This window comes from Lipotes vexillifer, unplaced genomic scaffold (genome assembly GCF_000442215.2).
Source record: "Lipotes vexillifer unplaced genomic scaffold, Lipotes_vexillifer_v1.1 scaffold1889, whole genome shotgun sequence".
Classification (NCBI taxonomy): Eukaryota; Metazoa; Chordata; class Mammalia; order Artiodactyla; family Lipotidae; genus Lipotes; species Lipotes vexillifer.
In genome coordinates this window covers 80,619-104,763 of record NW_006779863.1, presented here as the reverse complement: position 1 = coordinate 104,763, position 24,145 = coordinate 80,619, and the positions used below count along the sequence as shown (strand labels likewise).

At 38.9% G+C, this 24,145-nt stretch overlaps 1 protein-coding gene across 1 annotated transcript in view; it reads left to right on the top strand.

Moving 5' to 3' along the window:
* LOC103077903 (transient receptor potential cation channel subfamily M member 3-like) overlaps nt 1-24,145 on the top strand; it is a 104,464-nt gene that overhangs the window by 39,603 nt on the left and 40,716 nt on the right. Inside the window, exons 6-7 of the mRNA XM_007452998.1 lie at nt 1,510-1,562; nt 15,228-15,399. Of these exons, the coding sequence (XP_007453060.1) occupies nt 1,510-1,562; nt 15,228-15,399 (225 nt within the window). The remainder of the gene's footprint in view (nt 1-1,509; nt 1,563-15,227; nt 15,400-24,145) is intronic.

Genomic DNA, 24,145 nt, shown 5'->3' with positions numbered 1-24,145 from the left:
TTTCTTCATCTTACTGCTCCCCATTTCTTTGGAGCTTATGTTAAAGTAAGTTAAAGGTAGTTATATTTTGCCAGGGATTTTTTTCTGCCAAATAATGGAGGATATAAATCCAAAAAATAAGTTAAATGTCCTAAATTATTTTCCAGTCATGACTGGAGGAAGGTATGTTGAATCCTGGAACAATCATGAACGTTTGAGGCATGGAAATCTCTTTGAATCCCAGTTCTGTCAATGGCTGTGTGAATCTGAGTCTCACATTTTTAATCTGTAAAAGAGAAATGATAAAACCACTTAACTCATGGGGGTTAGATGAGATTATATGTGCAAAGTACCTGGCACCATGCCTGGCTCCTAGTAGGCAATCTACAAATGTGAATTTCTTCTCAAGTCCTGCTTTATCTTAACAACTATAAACTGATTTCCAGTTGCAAACTAGTGACCAAAATGAAACGATGGGAGACAAATCAGTCACTTTTGTTTTACACAGGGATTTAAATCAATCAATATGAGTAAAGAAAACAAATTTATCAGTTGCCAAAATATGCAAAGTGGTTTTTTTTGCATGTCCTCCTAGGTCATTTAAGACGGTGATATTCTGGAAATATTTGTTGATTAACTGCAAAGTTGGAAATAACTTCCCAAATACTTCAGAGGAATGCATTTTGGTCTAACTTGTCTACAAAATACACTTAATATTCTTCATAACAAACATACCAGCAGTCTATTTTTGTTCAAGTTACAATTTGCATATCTACAAAAGATTTGCTGATCTTCCTGTTAAGTTTTTCAAATAGAAAAAAATAATGCCTTTGTATCACATGAATACAAATGAATTTTTCCTTCTGACAAAATTTTAGAGGTAATGTAAAACTTTTATTGTTAAGAGCATAACATAAAAAGGACTTTTTTGGAAATGTGTATATGTGTGTGTGTGTGTGTGTGTGTGTGTGTGTGTGTGTGCATGGGCATGTTTGCATAGCAAGAACAATTGTGACCTGTAGGTATACAGATTACTCTAGCACGTTTCTCAGCCAGTGTTTCCTGGGAGAATCAAGCCCTAATGCTCTGCAGTATTCATTGTATGTAATGGATCACCTTCTCTCCTAAGAATATAGGATGGTCCACGTTATGTACCATCCTTGAGAGAATTGAGAAGAGAGTCATTCAAATAATTTTCTGTGTTTTGTAGCTGAAATGAGGAATCTGGGTCGGGAAAGACTGAATTGTGTCTGAAAGGACTACATATCAAGTGATCTTTCATGATTGGTAACTACATTGGTATCTATACCTAGAAGGGAAATCTGCTTAGAAATGGATTTTAGATACTTAGTATTTCACTCATTAATCCATTGTCCACACTTTGTATTGGCTGATTGGTAAAGCTCTGGTTCTAAGGCCTCTGTGTACCTTGACTTTGCAACAAAGAGGGAATGTAATAGAAGCTGTTCAAGAAGTTAATAGGTGGAGGGCCTTTATATAAGATATTTGTAGGGCCATTATCATTGCCAGGAGAGAACCGATCTAGAGACACTGTGGAGAAACTGAACATCATTCGTGTGTTGGTGCAGCGTGCTGCGTTTATTTTACTTGGATGGCTGAAATCGATCATTTGGGAGCTGATCTAGGACACCTGCTGGAGTTTTCCTAGCTATTTTCATGCATGTTCTGGTCTCACCCAGGAGTACTTAGTAGGCAGTTAGGAGATGGGACTTCAAGTTCTAGTTCCCCTAATTACTTTTGTGAACTTGGGCAAGTCTTCAAATTTATTCATTCATTCATTCACACACCCATTCAGAATTTCTCTAGGAAATGTATGTGATAAGTATTGGACTGGCTTGAGGAGACATATAATCTTGCATCTAAGTAATATCTCAAATAAATATTCAAAATATATTAATCGAAAGAAACTTTTTGGAGGGTGGTTTTCTCATCTGTAAGGTAGAGGATTTGACTATAAATTCTGAAGGCTTTCTACCTCTAAAATTGAGTCTGTACAGTCTGTATTAAAAAATACATTTGCCTTTTCCAAGTTAGCACAGAACAATGACCTTCTGTGTGTGCTGACCACAAAAAAAGTAGTTCGCTAATATCTTGGGGTCTCTTCCATTTTGTGGTGCTTTCCATGACGCAAGGGCAGTTTGGGTATCTGTAACTTCTTTCCTGAACAGAATTGAATTGAGTTAAATCAGGTTTCTGAGTCATCAATCACAGCCTTCTGCAATCCCAGATGTTATTACCTGTTGAGGTGTGTGCCAACCTGCCCCAGGCAATACCAGGGTAGGGGATGTGCAGCCCACTGAGTCATTCTTTCCCACCTAATAGCACCATGATTATAATTTAGGCAGGAAGAAAATTAGCATTCTTTCACTACTTACTGTATGCCAGGCACTGTGATAGACACTTTTACATGGATTAATCCATTTCATGCTTATTTTAAAGACAAAACTATAGAGGCTCAGAGAAGTAAAGTGTCTTGACAAGATCTGCCCCACTAACCTCACTGTTTCCTATAAATCGCATGTAGACCTTAAATTCCTTTACAGGGCAGGAGACATTTAGAGGAAAGACAGAGGACCCGGCCTGATTTTAAATTTATAAAGGATATTATGGTTGGTTTTGCTGCTGGACATTTTTGTCAGTGACTCAGCCGGGCATTATAATCCGGCTGACAGCTGATCAGATTATTTCCAGATGAGTTCTCCAGAACTGTATAGTAGACAGAGGTCAGGAAAGGCACCAGCAGGCAGCAAAATGGGGTTTGTGCTTTGGAGAGAGAGACACAAAAGGAGTGGCAAGGTACTCTTCAGATCAGGCGTGCGTTTCTGGGAGGGATGAGGGTATACTGCAGAGAAGTGGGAAACAACCTGTGTCTGAGGTAAAGAAACAAGGGGACTGAGAGAATGAAATAAAAAAAAGAAAGGCACTGTGTATCCTCAAAATCATAGCAAGGCCTGAGCTAGAGGGAACACTGGCTTGTTGTTTCCTATTCAGGCAGCTCAGCTTCAAGTCTAGGTATGAAGCAGGGTCATATTGAAACCCAGATGCTGACTCTCAGCTCAGCAATCCAAACAAGAAACCAGCAAACCCAGGGATCCACCTCTAAAGAATGCCCAGATACTTTAGCCGCGTGACTCCCACTAAAATCCACAGGAAAACAACTGCATCTTTTTGCAGCACTTTGAAAATGTGCTCTTCACCTCACGGGCTGCAGAGCTGCCCCATCCACATTTCAGGCTTTCTGCTCGAATAGGCTCGCCTCCCTCTGCCCTGTCCTGAGGTGAACTGTGTACCATTCAGATACAGGGCCTACTGGTTGTGGGAAAAGGCCTTGAGTTCTGAAAGGGGTTACTTGCTTTAGAAATCACCATGTATCAGTGGGGTGATTTTAAAATTTGTTCAGAAATTCTTTGAAAATCTCCCCTTAGTCTGGCTGGATTCAGTGACACACTTCCAAGCAGAATAAAGCAGAAGTGATGGTGTGTGGCTTCCAAAACTAGGTCATAAGAGGGTTCCTCTTCGCTTTCTCTTGGATCACCTACTCTGGGGGGAGCCAGTTGCCATGTTAATAAGGCAGCCTCCTGGAGAGATCCACATGGTGAAAACTCCTCCCAATAGCCATGTGAGTGAGTCATCTTGGAAGAGGGTACTGTAACCCCATACAATCCTTCAGATGATGCAGCCCCAACTGACATCCTGACAGTGACCTTACGAGAGACCCCAAGCCAGAACTAACCAGCTAAGCCACTCACAAATTCCTGATCCGCAGAAACAGTGATATAATGAGTGTTTAAAGTCGTTAAGTTTTGAGGTAATCTGTTATATGGTGATAGATAACTAATATAATAGTGCATTATTATTATCTTCTTGGAGACTTCAAAACATATTCTCTTCCCTCTACTCTGGATTCACTGATGCATCATAATTTCATGACCTCCATTCTGCCCCATTCTGGTCCTCTAAGCTGCCTGGCATTCCATCCCTAGGCTCTGATCAGTTCTGGTTCCTATTCTACACTGGGGCTATGACTACCATCCTCCACATTCCTCATACGTCTGACCCCAAACACTATCTCTCCTCATTTGGCAGATGATCTGACTCCTGTGTTTACACATTTGCCAGCCGGATGACCCAAGGCAGGTTATTTACCTTCTGGTCTCAGTGTCTCCATTTGTAAATGGAGATTAATAATGATTATAACTACCTCACTGGGTCATTTTTAGGATTCAATGAGATATAAAACTCATGAAATGATCCACATATGAACTCAAAAAAATGACAGTTGCTCTTATATGGAGAAGTAATATTGCATAATAGGTAAGAATATGATCTGGGGAATTGGATGGCCTAGGTTTACATCCCAGCTACATAATTTATTAGTTATGTAACATTGGGCAAGTTACTTAATCTCATTGTGTTTAGTTTCACCATCAGTAAAATGGGAAGGATGATAGTGATACTAAAAATAGCAACTTCTGAGTGCCATTATGAGGATTAAATGACTATTTGTGTAAAGTGCTTAGATGGATGCCGATACTTATTAAACTCTACAATTGTGTTGATATTATCATTGTTGTTATTATTATTTCAGTGATAAATGATAAACCTCCAGCTAAACTTCAAAATCCTGCCATCAACTCTGCCTACATATTCTTTCCTCATCTCCTTTGGTTACAAGGGTACAGGTGGTTAATCTCCCTTTTAGCTCTGGACCCCATCACCTCAGGGCCACTAGGACTTATTTCATTAATTATCTCCTCTCCAACCCTAACTCCATTTCTACCATAAACATATAAACAAACTCAGGTCTCTCCCATCTTGAAGAAAAAAATCCCTCAAATTATGGCTCCCTTTGGCTCCTCATGTCCCTTCTCTGCATCCCAGACAAACCTCTAAAAGGTAGTTTCTACTTGCCATCTCTACTTCTTTTTTTTCCTCCTCAACCCATTGAAATATGGCTTGATCCTCCATCATGCTTCTGAAACAGCTCTGACCAGTGATACCAATGATGTCTGTCTTGATCAACTGGATGAACACTTCTAAGTCCTTCTCTTCCTTAGACTCTCAGTTGTACTTGGCATTGCCCTTCACTCAGTCCTTCTAAAACACACTCTTCCCTTGGCTTCTAAAACACTCCCTGGTTTTGCTCCTCCCTCTTAGCCCTTCCTCTGGTCTCCTTCGCAGGCTGCTTTTCCTCTGCTCAACCATTAAATATTGGCTATCACCAAGATCCGGGATATCATCAGGCCCTCCTTTTCATCACTCTACATACTCTGCTGTATGTAGTGATCCATCCACTGCAGTGGCTTTAATTATCATCTATATGCAGACACCTTCTGAATCTAAGTGGGTAACCAGATCTTTCTCACTATCTTGCTGGACATTTTCACATAGATATTTCAAAGGAACTTTGAAGTCAACATGTCCAAATCCAAACTCAACACTGTGTTTACTGAAACTGTATTACCCATGCAACTGAACGTAGCCCTGAACCTGAGTGTGGTCCAGGTTTAGCTAGCATTGGCTCTTTCATGCCTGTAAAGACTTGAGTGGGTCTCCTTGTCTCAACTTCTCCTCTCACATCCTCTGAATATATCTTATCTAACCTAGTCATAGAAGTCTAATAAACTCCATGTAATAACACTCCTGGGAGGTTTTCTGAGCTTACAGTATGAAGTCACATTTGGCTTGCATCTGAAGTAAATGAAAAATGTACTGAGTTGAAAATGACACTAGAATTATCAATTGCATTATTAAATTTGATTTTTCTTGGCTTAAAATATAAAAATGACATCAAAAGAACACTTGCCAATTAAATGTAACAACTCTTAAAGGTTATAAAATTCTGAGACTATATCTATAGCTTAGGGAAGACAGAAGATAATTTAATAACCATATAAGATAATTTAATAACCATATAAGATGATGCTTTGGAAATCTACCTTGTGTTTTCATCCCCAGGCTAAAATGAAAAGTGCTTTTTCTTGTGATCATGCCTAGATTTTTCATTTGCTGTCTGTTTTGTTAATCTAAATTTGGGAAAAGACAAATCATAAAGCCTTCAGAAACTGTTCAATTACTTGAAACAATTCTGGTCAGATTGTTTTCTAAAGCAAGAATCTAAGTCTGAAATGAGTCATATAAAAATCACAATTCATTGGAATTTCTTTCTTGACTTAACACTGGTGACACTTTCATAAGCATCATTCCAGATCGAGAGTATTTAGGGACAAAGAAAAGGGCTCAGGTCACTCTCATTGAGTCTACTTTTGAGTTTATTTTACAGGCATAAGATATCTGCCAGTATCTCAACTAACAATAGAAATATAATATCATTAAATATTTTCTTATATATCGCTTGGCATGCTATTGGGTTGGCCAAAAAGTTCATTCGGGGTTTCCCATAAAATTTTATGGGAAACCCCGAATGAACTTTTTGGCCAACCCAATAGCATGCCAAGCGATATATAAGAAAATATTTAATGATATTATATTTCTATTGTTAGTTGAGATACTGGCAGATATCTTATGCCTGTAAAATAAACTCAAAAGTAGACTCAATGAGAGTGACCTGAGCCCTTTTCTTTGTCCCTAAATACTCTCGATCTGGAATGATGCTTATGAAAGTGTCACCAGTGTTAAGTCAAGAAAGAAATTCCAATGAATTGTGATTTTTATATGACTCATTTCAGACTTAGATTCTTGCTTTAGAAAACAATCTGACCAGAATTGTTTCAAGTAATTGAACAGTTTCTGAAGGCTTTATGATTTGTCTTTTCCCAAATTTAGATTAACAAAACAGACAGCAAATGAAAAATCTAGGCATGATCACAAGAAAAAGCACTTTTCATTTTAGCCTGGGGATGAAAACACAAGGTAGATTTCCAAAGCATCATCTTATATGGTTATTAAATTATCTTATATGGTTATTAAATTATCTTCTGTCTTCCCTAAGCTATAGATATAGTCTCAGAATTTTATAACCTTTAAGAGTTGTTACATTTAATTGGCAAGTGTTCTTTTGATGTCATTTTTATATTTTAAGCCAAGAAAAATCAAATTTAATAATGCAATTGATAATTCTAGTGTCATTTTCAACTCAGTACATTTTTCATTTACTTCAGATGCAAGCCAAATGTGACTTCATACTGTAAGCTCAGAAAACCTCCCAGGAGTGTTATTACATGGAGTTTATTAGACTTCTATGACTAGGTTAGATAAGATATATTCAGAGGATGTGAGAGGAGAAGTTGAGACAAGGAGACCCACTCAAGTCTTTACAGGCATGAAAGAGCCAATGCTAGCTAAACCTGGACCACACTCAGGTTCAGGGCTACGTTCAGTTGCATGGGTAATACAGTTTCAGTAAACACAGTGTTGAGTTTGGATTTGGACATGTTGACTTCAAAGTTCCTTTGAAATATCTATGTGAAAATGTCCAGCAAGATAGTGAGAAAGATCTGGTTACCCACTTAGATTCAGAAGGTGTCTGCATATAGATGATAATTAAAGCCACTGCAGTGGATGGATCACTACATACAGCAGAGTATGTAGAGTGATGAAAAGGAGGGCCTGATGATATCCCGGATCTTGGTGATAGCCAATATTTAATGGTTGAGCAGAGGAAAAGCAGCCTGCGAAGGAGACCAGAGGAAGGGCTAAGAGGGAGGAGCAAAACCAGGGAGTGTTTTAGAAGCCAAGGGAAGAGTGTGTTTTAGAAGGACTGAGTGAAGGGCAATGCCAAGTACAACTGAGAGTCTAAGGAAGAGAAGGACTTAGAAGTGTTCATCCAGTTGATCAAGACAGACATCATTGGTATCACTGGTCAGAGCTGTTTCAGAAGCATGATGGAGGATCAAGCCATATTTCAATGGGTTGAGGAGGAAAAAAAAGAAGTAGAGATGGCAAGTAGAAACTACCTTTTAGAGGTTTGTCTGGGATGCAGAGAAGGGACATGAGGAGCCAAAGGGAGCCATAATTTGAGGGATTTTTTTCTTCAAGATGGGAGAGACCTGAGTTTGTTTATATGTTTATGGTAGAAATGGAGTTAGGGTTGGAGAGGAGATAATTAATGAAATAAGTCCTAGTGGCCCTGAGGTGATGGGGTCCAGAGCTAAAAGGGAGATTAACCACCTGTACCCTTGTAACCAAAGGAGATGAGGAAAGAATATGTAGGCAGAGTTGATGGCAGGATTTTGAAGTTTAGCTGGAGGTTTATCATTTATCACTGAAATAATAATAACAACAATGATAATATCAACACAATTGTAGAGTTTAATAAGTATCGGCATCCATCTAAGCACTTTACACAAATAGTCATTTAATCCTCATAATGGCACTCAGAAGTTGCTATTTTTAGTATCACTATCATCCTTCCCATTTTACTGATGGTGAAACTAAACACAATGAGATTAAGTAACTTGCCCAATGTTACATAACTAATAAATTATGTAGCTGGGATGTAAACCTAGGCCATCCAATTCCCCAGATCATATTCTTACCTATTATGCAATATTACTTCTCCATATAAGAGCAACTGTCATTTTTTTGAGTTCATATGTGGATCATTTCATGAGTTTTATATCTCATTGAATCCTAAAAATGACCCAGTGAGGTAGTTATAATCATTATTAATCTCCATTTACAAATGGAGACACTGAGACCAGAAGGTAAATAACCTGCCTTGGGTCATCCGGCTGGCAAATGTGTAAACACAGGAGTCAGATCATCTGCCAAATGAGGAGAGATAGTGTTTGGGGTCAGACGTATGAGGAATGTGGAGGATGGTAGTCATAGCCCCAGTGTAGAATAGGAACCAGAACTGATCAGAGCCTAGGGATGGAATGCCAGGCAGCTTAGAGGACCAGAATGGGGCAGAATGGAGGTCATGAAATTATGATGCATCAGTGAATCCAGAGTAGAGGGAAGAGAATATGTTTTGAAGTCTCCAAGAAGATAATAATAATGCACTATTATATTAGTTATCTATCACCATATAACAGATTACCTCAAAACTTAACGACTTTAAACACTCATTATATCACTGTTTCTGCGGATCAGGAATTTGTGAGTGGCTTAGCTGGTTAGTTCTGGCTTGGGGTCTCTCGTAAGGTCACTGTCAGGATGTCAGTTGGGGCTGCATCATCTGAAGGATTGTATGGGGTTACAGTACCCTCTTCCAAGATGACTCACTCACATGGCTATTGGGAGGAGTTTTCACCATGTGGATCTCTCCAGGAGGCTGCCTTATTAACATGGCAACTGGCTCCCCCCAGAGTAGGTGATCCAAGAGAAAGCGAAGAGGAACCCTCTTATGACCTAGTTTTGGAAGCCACACACCATCACTTCTGCTTTATTCTGCTTGGAAGTGTGTCACTGAATCCAGCCAGACTAAGGGGAGATTTTCAAAGAATTTCTGAACAAATTTTAAAATCACCCCACTGATACATGGTGATTTCTAAAGCAAGTAACCCCTTTCAGAACTCAAGGCCTTTTCCCACAACCAGTAGGCCCTGTATCTGAATGGTACACAGTTCACCTCAGGACAGGGCAGAGGGAGGCGAGCCTATTCGAGCAGAAAGCCTGAAATGTGGATGGGGCAGCTCTGCAGCCCGTGAGGTGAAGAGCACATTTTCAAAGTGCTGCAAAAAGATGCAGTTGTTTTCCTGTGGATTTTAGTGGGAGTCACGCGGCTAAAGTATCTGGGCATTCTTTAGAGGTGGATCCCTGGGTTTGCTGGTTTCTTGTTTGGATTGCTGAGCTGAGAGTCAGCATCTGGGTTTCAATATGACCCTGCTTCATACCTAGACTTGAAGCTGAGCTGCCTGAATAGGAAACAACAAGCCAGTGTTCCCTCTAGCTCAGGCCTTGCTATGATTTTGAGGATACACAGTGCCTTTCTTTTTTTTATTTCATTCTCTCAGTCCCCTTGTTTCTTTACCTCAGACACAGGTTGTTTCCCACTTCTCTGCAGTATACCCTCATCCCTCCCAGAAACGCACGCCTGATCTGAAGAGTACCTTGCCACTCCTTTTGTGTCTCTCTCTCCAAAGCACAAACCCCATTTTGCTGCCTGCTGGTGCCTTTCCTGACCTCTGTCTACTATACAGTTCTGGAGAACTCATCTGGAAATAATCTGATCAGCTGTCAGCCGGATTATAATGCCCGGCTGAGTCACTGACAAAAATGTCCAGCAGCAAAACCAACCATAATATCCTTTATAAATTTAAAATCAGGCCGGGTCCTCTGTCTTTCCTCTAAATGTCTCCTGCCCTGTAAAGGAATTTAAGGTCTACATGCGATTTATAGGAAACAGTGAGGTTAGTGGGGCAGATCTTGTCAAGACACTTTACTTCTCTGAGCCTCTATAGTTTTGTCTTTAAAATAAGCATGAAATGGATTAATCCATGTAAAAGTGTCTATCACAGTGCCTGGCATACAGTAAGTAGTGAAAGAATGCTAATTTTCTTCCTGCCTAAATTATAATCATGGTGCTATTAGGTGGGAAAGAATGACTCAGTGGGCTGCACATCCCCTACCCTGGTATTGCCTGGGGCAGGTTGGCACACACCTCAACAGGTAATAACATCTGGGATTGCAGAAGGCTGTGATTGATGACTCAGAAACCTGATTTAACTCAATTCAATTCTGTTCAGGAAAGAAGTTACAGATACCCAAACTGCCCTTGCGTCATGGAAAGCACCACAAAATGGAAGAGACCCCAAGATATTAGCGAACTACTTTTTTTGTGGTCAGCACACACAGAAGGTCATTGTTCTGTGCTAACTTGGAAAAGGCAAATGTATTTTTTAATACAGACTGTACAGACTCAATTTTAGAGGTAGAAAGCCTTCAGAATTTATAGTCAAATCCTCTACCTTACAGATGAGAAAACCACCCTCCAAAAAGTTTCTTTCGATTAATATATTTTGAATATTTATTTGAGATATTACTTAGATGCAAGATTATATGTCTCCTCAAGCCAGTCCAATACTTATCACATACATTTCCTAGAGAAATTCTGAATGGGTGTGTGAATGAATGAATGAATAAATTTGAAGACTTGCCCAAGTTCACAAAAGTAATTAGGGGAACTAGAACTTGAAGTCCCATCTCCTAACTGCCTACTAAGTACTCCTGGGTGAGACCAGAACATGCATGAAAATAGCTAGGAAAACTCCAGCAGGTGTCCTAGATCAGCTCCCAAATGATCGATTTCAGCCATCCAAGTAAAATAAACGCAGCACGCTGCACCAACACACGAATGATGTTCAGTTTCTCCACAGTGTCTCTAGATCGGTTCTCTCCTGGCAATGATAATGGCCCTACAAATATCTTATATAAAGGCCCTCCACCTATTAACTTCTTGAACAGCTTCTATTACATTCCCTCTTTGTTGCAAAGTCAAGGTACACAGAGGCCTTAGAACCAGAGCTTTACCAATCAGCCAATACAAAGTGTGGACAATGGATTAATGAGTGAAATACTAAGTATCTAAAATCCATTTCTAAGCAGATTTCCCTTCTAGGTATAGATACCAATGTAGTTACCAATCATGAAAGATCACTTGATATGTAGTCCTTTCAGACACAATTCAGTCTTTCCCGACCCAGATTCCTCATTTCAGCTACAAAACACAGAAAATTATTTGAATGACTCTCTTCTCAATTCTCTCAAGGATGGTACATAACGTGGACCATCCTATATTCTTAGGAGAGAAGGTGATCCATTACATACAATGAATACTGCAGAGCATTAGGGCTTGATTCTCCCAGGAAACACTGGCTGAGAAACGTGCTAGAGTAATCTGTATACCTACAGGTCACAATTGTTCTTGCTATGCAAACATGCCCATGCACACACACACACACACACACACACACACACACACACATATACACATTTCCAAAAAAGTCCTTTTTATGTTATGCTCTTAACAATAAAAGTTTTACATTACCTCTAAAATTTTGTCAGAAGGAAAAATTCATTTGTATTCATGTGATACAAAGGCATTATTTTTTTCTATTTGAAAAACTTAACAGGAAGATCAGCAAATCTTTTGTAGATATGCAAATTGTAACTTGAACAAAAATAGACTGCTGGTATGTTTGTTATGAAGAATATTAAGTGTATTTTGTAGACAAGTTAGACCAAAATGCATTCCTCTGAAGTATTTGGGAAGTTATTTCCAACTTTGCAGTTAATCAACAAATATTTCCAGAATATCACCGTCTTAAATGACCTAGGAGGACATGCAAAAAAAACCACTTTGCATATTTTGGCAACTGATAAATTTGTTTTCTTTACTCATATTGATTGATTTAAATCCCTGTGTAAAACAAAAGTGACTGATTTGTCTCCCATCGTTTCATTTTGGTCACTAGTTTGCAACTGGAAATCAGTTTATAGTTGTTAAGATAAAGCAGGACTTGAGAAGAAATTCACATTTGTAGATTGCCTACTAGGAGCCAGGCATGGTGCCAGGTACTTTGCACATATAATCTCATCTAACCCCCATGAGTTAAGTGGTTTTATCATTTCTCTTTTACAGATTAAAAATGTGAGACTCAGATTCACACAGCCATTGACAGAACTGGGATTCAAAGAGATTTCCATGCCTCAAACGTTCATGATTGTTCCAGGATTCAACATACCTTCCTCCAGTCATGACTGGAAAATAATTTAGGACATTTAACTTATTTTTTGGATTTATATCCTCCATTATTTGGCAGAAAAAAATCCCTGGCAAAATATAACTACCTTTAACTTACTTTAACATAAGCTCCAAAGAAATGGGGAGCAGTAAGATGAAGAAATTAAAATTCATGAGTGACACTGTAAACTTGATCCTCTTATCATGATTAATTCAAATGTACCGTATTTCCAAAGAGCTGGTGCACCATGTTTCACAAGAAACGAAGGTCAAAACTCAGAAGGCTGAAGCACCAATGTCCTTAGAATCCTGTGGTGGGGGAAACAGATATATAGAATATAGTCAGATGATTTAATTATGTTCTTTTATTCTCAGATTGTGGTGATTAAGTCAGGTTGACCCAGAATCATTTTCACTCCTTTATTTGTTTGAAAACATCACTTTCACTGCTGGTCTTTAATTAAGCTCCCAAGAATTCGAAAACATGCCCCGTATCTCATCTAGAACAAGTGTCTGGAGTTCTCCATCACAAACAGTTTAACCTCTAGAAAATCCACTGTCCCATGCCCCTCACAGAACTGCTTTGGGGTTCCCTCCTTCTTGGCATGGAGCCTTGGGGAACTGCCGTTAGGAAAGAGAAAACAGTAACCTAAAGCTTTTTCTTTTGTCCAGAAGTACAGTGCAGAGGTACTTTAAGAATAGGAGAAAGTCTTTCTGCCAAGCCTTTTTCAACAAAGCATTAATATTTATTAACTTGCACTCTGTTATAGAATGAATGTTATATGATCAAAAATGCGTAACAGCAAAATGGGAATTTTAACCACAAGCGACCTACTCTTCCAGTGGTAAAGAACTCAGGATGGGGTTAGCCAACCACTCTCTCCGTAGTTCAGGGGGTACTCTTATTCACTCATCTAGACAAGGGGGTAATTGAACACTGCTCCATGTGATTACTGGAAACAATAATCACAAATTTATAGGCTTCCTTTATAAATGAGAGCCATCTAGAATAAGCTGTGAATTAATGGTATATTAATGGTATATTAACAAATAGGGACATTTATTAAAAGGTCTGAAAGATATTTTAAAAGCTCAGAATTACCCATTTTAAATTTAGATTAGATCAATTCCCAAACAATTCAGATAAGAGGGGGTTTTTATTTTTCAACTTTTAATAAAAGCATGTCTGTCTCAAGTCTTTTGAATTAATCCATTCACTATTCATTGAGTAGATTCTGTTTGCCAGGCATGCAGAAATGTGGGGTTTTGAATCAGCATCAAGGTGTAAAATATGACTTTTATGAGATCTTTTCTACTGATGCTGTCTTTACTGAATCACTTTGTAATTCCTTTAGCAAGCTACTTAATCTTACTACAGCTTTGCCTGATGAGTTATTATATACTTAAAATGAACAAGTGCATCTCAACTCTATAATTAATGTATACACTGCCTAAAGGCACAGAAATAAAAGTCCCTTAGCATTTATTTCTGTCTTGTCATTTTCAGTGATACAGTACAGAAATAACTGTATGGACACCATGTAACAGTGAGTTGGTTAAATGTTCCTTTTCATAGTCTTGAGTGAAATTTCTGCCTAAATATTTTAGGAGTAGATTTCCAACACATCATCTTGTTTCCATTGTGTCTCAGCAGTTTGGGAAAGGGGAATAAATAAGCATAGATTTTGGAATCAGGCAGACCTGGTTGTGATTTCTGGTTCTGAGCGTGGTAAACTCTTGTAAAACCTACTTAATCTCCATCTCTGTTCCTTCATCTACAAAATAAACATAACAACATCTACCTTGCAGGATTGTTGCAAGGAGTATAGATAATGTATATAAAGCAACTGGCGCACAATAGGTTTTGTTTTTCTTTTCAGATCAAAAGTCTGAAAGACCATACTAAGAATTGTTCTGTTTCAGGTAGTCTGATTCACCATGAAATTAAAATAACACAACAAAAATTTAAGACAGAGATGAACATTGTGAGCCTGATTTTTATTTATATCATGATACAGTTATTTTACATTCAGCATTTCCACTTAAGGTGTCTAATAAGACACCTTAAGGTGTCTTAAGGTCTGTTTAAATAACAGACCTTCAGATTGCTGAATGGGCTTGACAAAGAAGATCACCCCTGACCCCATTCTCCACCCTCCACTCCCCACCCTCCACTGTACTCCAGAATCATGGTTGCTCTTCTCTGCCTATTAGATGTATGGACATGAAGGAGAGGAGAAAGAAAGAAACAAAATAGCTAAGTTTTAAAAATTATTTTTGGTTCATCAGCATATAAACAGTCAACTTCAAAATGAAACAGACATTCACTTGCCAGTTTTTGAGTACAGTGAAAACACAAACTCTCATTTCTGTATGAATCCAGAAAATTAATGGAACACTTACTGTAAATCTTGCTTCTACCCAAAGCAGTATTAGGAGGAGGATGTAGACTATCCTTTCACTGTACCAAAGAATTGATTTCCCTTCTCTCTCTCTCTCATTCCTGTCTGTCTGGTTCTCCTTTTCATATTTTTCACTCTTTTCTCTGACTTTTGCCCCTTTTTTTGAAATTCTGCAGGTTGTCCGGCCGTATCAGACCATGTCCAATCCCATGAGCAAGCTCACTGTTCTCAACAGCATGCATTCTCACTTCATTCTGGCCGACAATGGGACCACCGGAAAGTACGGAGCAGAGGTGAAACTTAGGAGACAACTGGAAAAGCATATTTCACTCCAGAAGATAAATACAAGTAAGTCAGCTACTGCTCCCACTCAGCCTTCAAATAGGCTGAAAGTGAGAAAACTTGAGCAGATTTTGAACACAGATCACTTTCTACTGGGCCAGTGGTTAGCATTAGAGGAAGTCATCTAGAGGAGGATGATTGGAGGCGCAATAATTGTTTACCCAATTAGTGGACTCAAGCTCATTTATTATGTGTGAAAAATTCAACCCTGTCTGGGGTTTATAAATGCAGATAAGCTTTTCTTTCCAAACTTTTTTCTACATCTTTTACACAATACTCTAAGGAGGAAAAGCACCCTGGAGAATTTTTTTTCTATTTATTAAGCTATTTTTGGTGGCTAAAGAAAAGAAAAAAAGAATAAAAAAAAACAGGTTTTGATCTTAGCATAGATCTGGCTGTGCAAAGACATTTCAAGGGAACTGACATTGTCTAAACTAAAGCATAATGTGTAACCATGTTGATGAAACTTTAATTCTGTCTCTTAATTTTATGTATGTATTCATTCACTGTCTCTAGATACCTACATATTTAGATATATGTGTGTATTTATGGGTACCACATAGTACTTAGCCCATAGTTACAATGAAATTATCTGTTAAGTACTTATGTGTTCTATGCAGTATTTATTGTGTACCCATTTAACTATGAGAAGGTAGCATTGTAAAAACAGCAACGCTCCCCAGAACGCTCAGTAGCTTGCATTTAAATGTGGTAGAAGTATGAAAATAATCTACTGACCTTCCTCACAAAATAAAATTCAATTTGTTTTCACAAAGTAACACGTGGCTTTGCGGCAGGCTCAAGCTTTCTGGTAATTGTATGTTCCATCAGGGAAACTTGGATTTAATTGATTAAACTTTCAAAGCCTGCAATTCCAAGTAACAAAAGATTCTCTTTGGCTTGATAAGCTTTCAGAAATTCAGTGTAATGTGATTCAGCCTGTCCAAATGGCTTTTCTCATCTCCAGTCTTTTCTCTGCATCTGTCCCAAATGGATTTTGCTTGCTCTTGCCCCCTTCCTCCCAGAGCTAGGATGTCCAGCCTATCAGACCACAACTTCTCTTTCCAGTACTCTCTCTTCTGGTTCCACGTTTTAAGCAGTCAAGTTTCATACCTTCATCTTTTTCACAGAGAAGTATGGAATAATAGATTTTGGTGTAGACCTGAAGTCAACATTGTATTAAAAAACTCTCTTCTAAGAATCTTCAACTATCTTTAGAAAGAGAAAACACAGGATTACCCAAAGGTAAACATCTTTTGGGAAAAAAAGAGTAGCAAAGACTAGAAAATCCATCCAGAAACCAGCAGAGATCCAAAGTAACAAAGCACTATAGCCAGTGGGTGGTAGGTTTTGTTAAACTAAAATTGAATTTTATTATAATATTTGACAGGAAGGACAAAACTCATATCATTAATATTATCCATTTAGGTTTTTATAGGCTATAGCATTCCTTTTTTTTACACCAGCAGGTTAAGAATGAGCCTAAATAGGAGTAACCTGAAAGCTGAAGAAGATGGGAGCAGGGTAGACAAAGAGCAAATGCAGGGTCAAGTTCAGTGCTCAGTAGTGAGACCAAATTTGTCCAGACACACAAAGCATGCCGTTGTGCCAGGTCCTGGTGGCAGCTGGGCCAGGTATTTGTTAGTGTTAGGAGGAGAGCTAGGTGTGCAGTTGTGTAAGTTTAAACACCCAGCTACGATGGTGCCAGCAGGAGTTAAAACGCAGCCAGGGCTCTGTCTGCCAAGCCCTGTGCCTCATAGGTGCCCAAGGAAAGGATACTCTTTTCTAATTAGTCATCCCAGAGGGGACGTTGTTTTGTAACCTTTGTGCCTGGGGAAGCACCTGTCTCCAAAGCTCACAGAGTTGCTATGCGTGGGGATTGCCCTGAAGGGGAGGCTCATAGACAGTGGCCGGGCCTCCGTGAGGAGCAGAGCCCAGCAGCATAGAGTCCAGGAGAAGGCCAAGGCTGGTGGTCAGGGCATCAGGGATGCTGGAGGAGCCAAGACCCCAGGCACATGCCTCATGCCACTCGTGTGACACTGGACCCTTGCGAGCACATCAAGGCAGGTAGTGGCATGCAAACACATTGCCAAGTGAAATCCCAGTCAAGGGTCTAGGGCGCAAAGTAGGGGATAAACACAGACCCAGGTTCCAAGCTGAAGCACCAGGTCAGAGAAGCTGGCTTGAGACTCCTAAAATGTTTCGAGTCCACAAACAGGATTAGGCCTCAGATCTGGGGTAGAGGCTGAGCCCCTAGGTTGGGTTAAGTGATAGTAGCTGGAGCAGGCTGGGGGCAGAGAGAGGCAAATAGTCATTGCAATCGCCATAATTTATAAACACAATTTTCCTCTTTGTTTTGGGGACTGTATTTGAGGCTTAATAGGAATCCACAGACTTCCATTCAGTGCAAATAATTAAATAAGAAGAAGAAGGTTAAAGATGCCCAGAGGAGATCCCTGACGCCACAGGAAGTTATAAGCTCAGGGCCAAGAATTTGCCACAAGCTGTAGTGAATGATGCCATGCCTTAGCTCTTCCACCAGTTCTATCCTTGAACTTAGTAGCGGGAGGGTGACCAACTTGTCCCAGTTTCCCAGGGACTTTCTCAGATTTAGCATTGAAAGTCCCATGTCCCTGGGCCCCCTCCATCACAGGCAAATGGAGATCGCAGGTCGCCCTCCAAGTCAGACTCAGGAGTCATTAGTTCTACTTCTCTTTTTACTGCATTCACCCCGCAAAGCAGGGAAGGAGCAGCGAGAGCCTCAGAGCTTAAGGAGTGGCCCAGGCTCCGGAAGTAGAGCAGGACCTTGAGATCTCCATTCAGTTAGCAGTAAAGCAAAGTGCCCACTGAGAACCTGGAAGCCTCCAGAATAGGACTGACTGAGAAAAAAGGAGGAAAAGTTGACCTGGTTAAAATAAGAAACAGCAGAACTAAGAACATAGACCTTTAATGTAACTCTCTGTTCTAATCTGAACATTATTTTTTTCTTTATATCATAATTAGTGATAATGTAATTCTTCTTATTAAAATAAAATTTTATTCTATAACAATTGTAAAAATCTCACCTACTTAATTTCCCTCTTCAAAAGTCTAAGAAATCTAAAATACAACAGGGGAGCTCAATTTTGGGAAACCCCAATTTAGCCTCCTGAAATTAGACCCTCCACCAGGATACCACAATAATACTATCACCACCTATTACACTTAGCACGACCCTGGGGGTGTCTGAATACACTCAGCATTTTACTCATTAAAGTGCCATTCCTCTTCATCACTTAGGGATGACATGCATACCATAGGATTCTTTCCACAAGTCTATTTCTTGCATAAATAGCATAATCTTCTGAAGAATATTTTCAAGAGACCTTTAAGTCCTTTCTCATCAACATGACAATTATGAATAATAAAATATTATAAGCACCAGCATCTTAGACTTTTCTCAGCACTCTGGCATCCATTATCTCAACTCTCCCCTCCCTCCACTCATTCTTGCTGTTAACAGTCCTTCCGGAAGTGTTGTCATTGGTTACTGAAGGACTTCTTTGCTGTTAAAGGAGAATCCTTTCTGACGTGAGCCACTTAGGAACACTCTTGCATCTGAAATTTTCTAAACTTCAAATTTAACATGCAAAGCCTCAAACAATCCCCATCATGCCTTTAGCAAACAAATATTTCTTGAACTCCTATTATGTACCAGTCATGGTTAAGGTCTAGAAAAGCAGCAGTAGATAATTCACTGAGCTTACATCAAGAGGGGCAGAGTAATAAGTAAATAGGCAAATATATGTAGTAAGAGAGCTGTTAAGAAAAATAAAGCAGAGGAAGGGATATATGTATGTGTCATGGGTACACATGTCTGCATGCATGCACATGTGTGTGATGGGAGGATAGTTTAGATTAGATGATTGGGTATGGTGTAACATATGAGCAGAGACCTGAATGAAGTGAGGGAGCCAGCTCTGAAAAGAGCATTCTGGAGGGAGTGAAAGCAGGAACAAAGACCCAGGTATTTGATGAAGAGTACGACCTTTGTAAAGAGTTGAATTTTATTCTGACAGAATTTTGATCTGGCAAGTTATAGGATCTCCCTCGTGGTTTAAAACATCACTCTGCTGTTGTGTGTAGAGATCCAACTGACGCAGGGGGCAAGATTAAAAGCAAGTAGATGTTTCAGTAGGCTATTGCTGTAATGCAGGTGAGAGATGACAGTGTTTTGAATTAGGATGACAGCAATAAAAGTAGTAAAAAGCAGTTGGATTCAAATTTATATATATCTGTTTTCTTAACTGATCTTTCTTTTAATGTGGTAAAATATATATAGCATAAAATTTATCAGTTTAACCATTTTTAAGTGTACCGTTCAGTGCTATGAAGTACGTTTACATTGTTATGTAATGATCACCACTATCCATCCCCAGAACTTTTCATCATTCCAAACTGAAACTCTGTACACATTAAGCACTTTTATTCCCTCCCTTCAGCCCCCGTAACCATGATTCAACTTCATGTCTTTTTGAATTTGTTCTAGGTACCCCACATAAGTAGAATCATACGATATTGGTCCTAAGATACATTTTGAAGGTAGAGCTCAAGAGAACTTGCTACTGAGTTGAGCATTCAGGGGAAGGAATAGACACATCAAGGATGCTGAACAGTCGTCCTTACAGACACCAGTATATTCTTCAAAGAATGGGGCTAGTGGGAGCCCCTAAGGAGTAAGTTTTTACAGAAAAGGGAGTTGAGGACTAATCTCTGGGGAGTTGAGACAAAGTCCTTGAGAAGGAGGGAGATGATGAGATTCAGTGCACAAATGAAGAATGTGGCCATAGGTAGAACAGGAAGAGTTTCATCCTGGGTAGCAGGAGGGAAGGCAGAGTTTATGTGCGCAGATGTAGGTGGGATGGAACATTTTCTGCTGGGAAGATCAGGTAGTTCTTTATAGATGCTTTCTATATCTGAAGAAAATAATACAGGAGGTCATTGGCTAAGAGTGTGGAAAGGGAAGAGGTGTAGAAGATTAGGGAGAAAAAAGAAAAAACAAGTGTAGAGCCTGGGAGAGTGAGCTGACTAGGGAAATGTAGGACTGCCCACTTGATATTTGTGGTCATAAATTTGCAGTGGCATGAATCATCAGGGATGTGTGTTTTTTTCCAGGCATGTTCAGCTTGAGTAGTAGAATAGGCAGAGACTTGGGTTGAGAGCCTGTTGGGATTTTGCTAGGCAAGTAGCAAAGAGGAAGAGAGAGGCAAGGGAGTGAGGCTATCTGTACTCTTTATACCTATATCCCAGGAGTATTGTCAGTGTCTGGATGAAAGCAGTGCTTTCCCACCCACATCTGTGCCCATTCATGAGAACATAAAATCATTCATCTAAAAGATCAGAATAAGGTACAGAGAAGTGATTAAGAGAATTATCAAAGGTGACCCACACCTTTAGTTAGTGTTGCCAAGCATTACATATGTTAAGTTCAAACCATTTAAGTAAACAAAGCTTCATAATAAGCAGTTCCTCATATTTATTTTATTGTTGTTTACATATTCATATAAGTTGAATCAAGTTAGCACAATGCTGGGAACGTAGTAGCTGTTCAGTAAACACGTGTTACCTGAAAGACTGAATACCAAGGGACTGCTCCAGAAAGTAACGTGTAAGTAGCCTGATGAACCTATAAAATCCCAAGCATATATTCTGCATACATTTTTGCTTTTAAAAAATTTCCAAAAAAATTAGAGAATATTATAATAACCCCCGTAACTATCAGCCAGACTCTACATTTATCAGCCCATAGCCAATCTTGTTTCCTCTATGTATATAACCACCTACATCTTCCTTCGGGTAAGTTTGAAAGAAATCCAAACAATGTATCATTTCATCTATAAATATTTCAGCACCAAAGCATTTCTTTAACTTGCGTGGGCCACATGCAAGGTAGATTTTTAAAGTATTTCCTTAACTTAGTAGCAACATAATGGAAAATACTGATCCAGATATCCTTTAACAATTCTTTCAAAAAAATAAAAATTAAGAACTATGTTAAAATTTATCTAAAATTTTGATAATCATTTTTTCTTGTCCCAAATTCTACACTAAGCTGGTCAGAAAACATTTAAAACAAATATTACCTTGCAGTTCTTAAAAAGGAAGATTAGAAAAATCCCCAGCAATTGTGGCTTTCTTGGAAGCGTTTGAAGGGAAGAACATAACTTTTGGGAAAAAAGGAAGGCTTTGCCTCTTGCCAGTGGTATAAGCTGAGAGAAACAGGGAGAACTGGGGGTTCAGATCTTCATGGCTCTGTGACCTTAGGTAAATTACTGTATTTCTCTCAGACTTCGTTTCTGTGTCTGTGAACCAGGGATGATAATTTTTCACAGTGTGGTGATTAAATGAGTCAACCTATGAAAGGATTCTGGCATGTGGCAGTTCAGAAACACTGATTCCCTTCCTGCCTTCTCGGTGGCACAGCGGTCCTCTAGTGGGAAACCATGTTCTGTGTTGATGTAGCCTGATGGGCTGCCATAGATTCCAACCTGAGATCCAGACCTTCATTCGAAGCCCATCAGAGTCTAGGATGTCTGTCAGAATATCTTTACCACAAAGCAAACCTGTCTCTGCTTGTTAGGGAAAAGCCATGGATCTCTGGGGTTACAGAAAGGGTCCAAAGAAAAAAATGAGGCTCAAAATTATATTCTGAAACATATTATCAAGCCTCTATTAACATTACTTCTTAAAGAGTAGTTGATTTAAAGTCTTGATCATGGCAGCAATAAACAAAACTCATGTTTTTTCATTACTGTTGAAAATATATTCTAAACTGTAGTTGTTCCTCTTGCTTGAGTGAAGAATATAATGGAGAAAATTTCATATTTCTTTAGAGAGTCAAGCTATTCTAGTGCCTTGGAGCAATCATTATGAATGTCAGTTAAGTTTGCAGAGAACTCTATTTGGTGGAGGTGTTAGAATTTGGGCTAAATGTGAATTGGTCCCGAATATATAAGATTAGATTTATATGTCAAGTTTAGATTTGGGCCAATATCAGATTTCCTTCTTATAATTTACTGTTTTGTTTAAAAAGGAGATTGGAGGAAGAGGACAGAAATCTAGTTCGTTTTGGGATCTAATTGATGAACGTGTTATACTCCGTTGTGTTTGAATTTTATTTTAGGTTTGGCTAAATGCAAAGTTTTATTTGGATTACATATCTTAATTAATTTGTGAACATTAACTTTGTAGGAAATTTCATTATGAGGCTAGAATTTTCCAACTTTGTCATCTTCATACTATAAAGTGAAATCTATGTCAGACTAAATCTAGTCTAAGAGACTCTGTCCCCATGGTAGTCATTATAGATACACCCATTCTGCAGTACTAATGAATGGGGATGTCTGAGTAGGTTTAGATTTTTGTAACCATTGCTTTTGCCACTGTCAGTTTTTCTTGAAAGAGAATTTGATGCTCTGCATTTTCTTTGCCCCAGAGTAACAACTGACATTTGAGCATAGCCTCATCTAATGAAGCCACAAAGAATACTTTCTCTAAAGCAGTAGATTAAAATCTGCTTGGCAGTTCTAAGCAAACAAGTAGCGGAAATGATCACAGAATTCATAAAACACAGTCAAATTTGGTATTTGAGGATATTGCTATTTAGAATTCTCTGGGAAAAAAGAACAGATGTTTTGTTATGCAGTCCCTAAGCCAGTACACCTATTTATATATGACTGTGTGCTTACTCACACAAACTAACAAAAAATAATAATGATGATAATGTCACCCAGTAGCACCGAATGTCATCCCTGATAAGTTATGCTTTATGATGGGAACAGATGTTTCTGATTTCCACTGAATTGTTTGGTATAGGAGTCCCATGAACAGGCTAATCCATAGAGTGATAAAGTCTTATGGGTTCCAGGACATTTTATTTTAAAAAGATCATCTTTGTGATGTGACAGTCATCAATTTACAGCATTTTGTTTCAGTGAAATTTCCATAATCAGAAAAAATACTCATGACTGTATCCTTGTTCCATTACCACCATTTTTTGGTGATAATTCTTAAACATGGCTGTGGTAGTTTTCAACTAAGGTGACACTGCGTCCCGTAGGAGGTATTTTAAAATATCAGAGAGGTTTGGTTGATACAATGTCTGGTGCTCCCAAATGACACAGAGAGGAGGAGGGAATGTTAATATTCTACCTTGTGCAGGATGGTTTCATATGAAGAATTGCCTGGACCAAATGCCAATCCATCCCTTAGGAAACACTACCCTGTATGTTTCCTTGAGTTTTGCTTTTCTTTTTTTTTTCCCCAAATCTTTCCAATAGCCCACACCTGATGTGGCAGGGCCACACACTTCCAAGATACTCTGTCCTAGTCTAAAGACATAGAAAAAGCAGCAATCGTGAGCCAGCAGTGAGATTTGAATTATTGAGCAACCTGTGAAGACTTTAGTGTCCTCAATCCACATCATAGGCTGGATGTCAGCCCTGACATGTCCTTCAGATCCTAACATCCCTTGCTGTTGGGAAGTTCTCCCTTATATCCAACTTCATTTGCTCTGAATCAGTTCTCTTCTGGGTGAGGACCAAAGTCATCATCTGTGTTAGAGCTCTCAGCTTATTTGAAAACTGTAAATGGACTTGAATTGACCTTTCTGCCATAATGGCTGTAAGGAAGCTGTTTTTCATTTGAAGAGACACACTGACCTGCTTAACAGGCAGAACTGACTCAAGAAGTAAATCAGAATTTCCATTTCAGC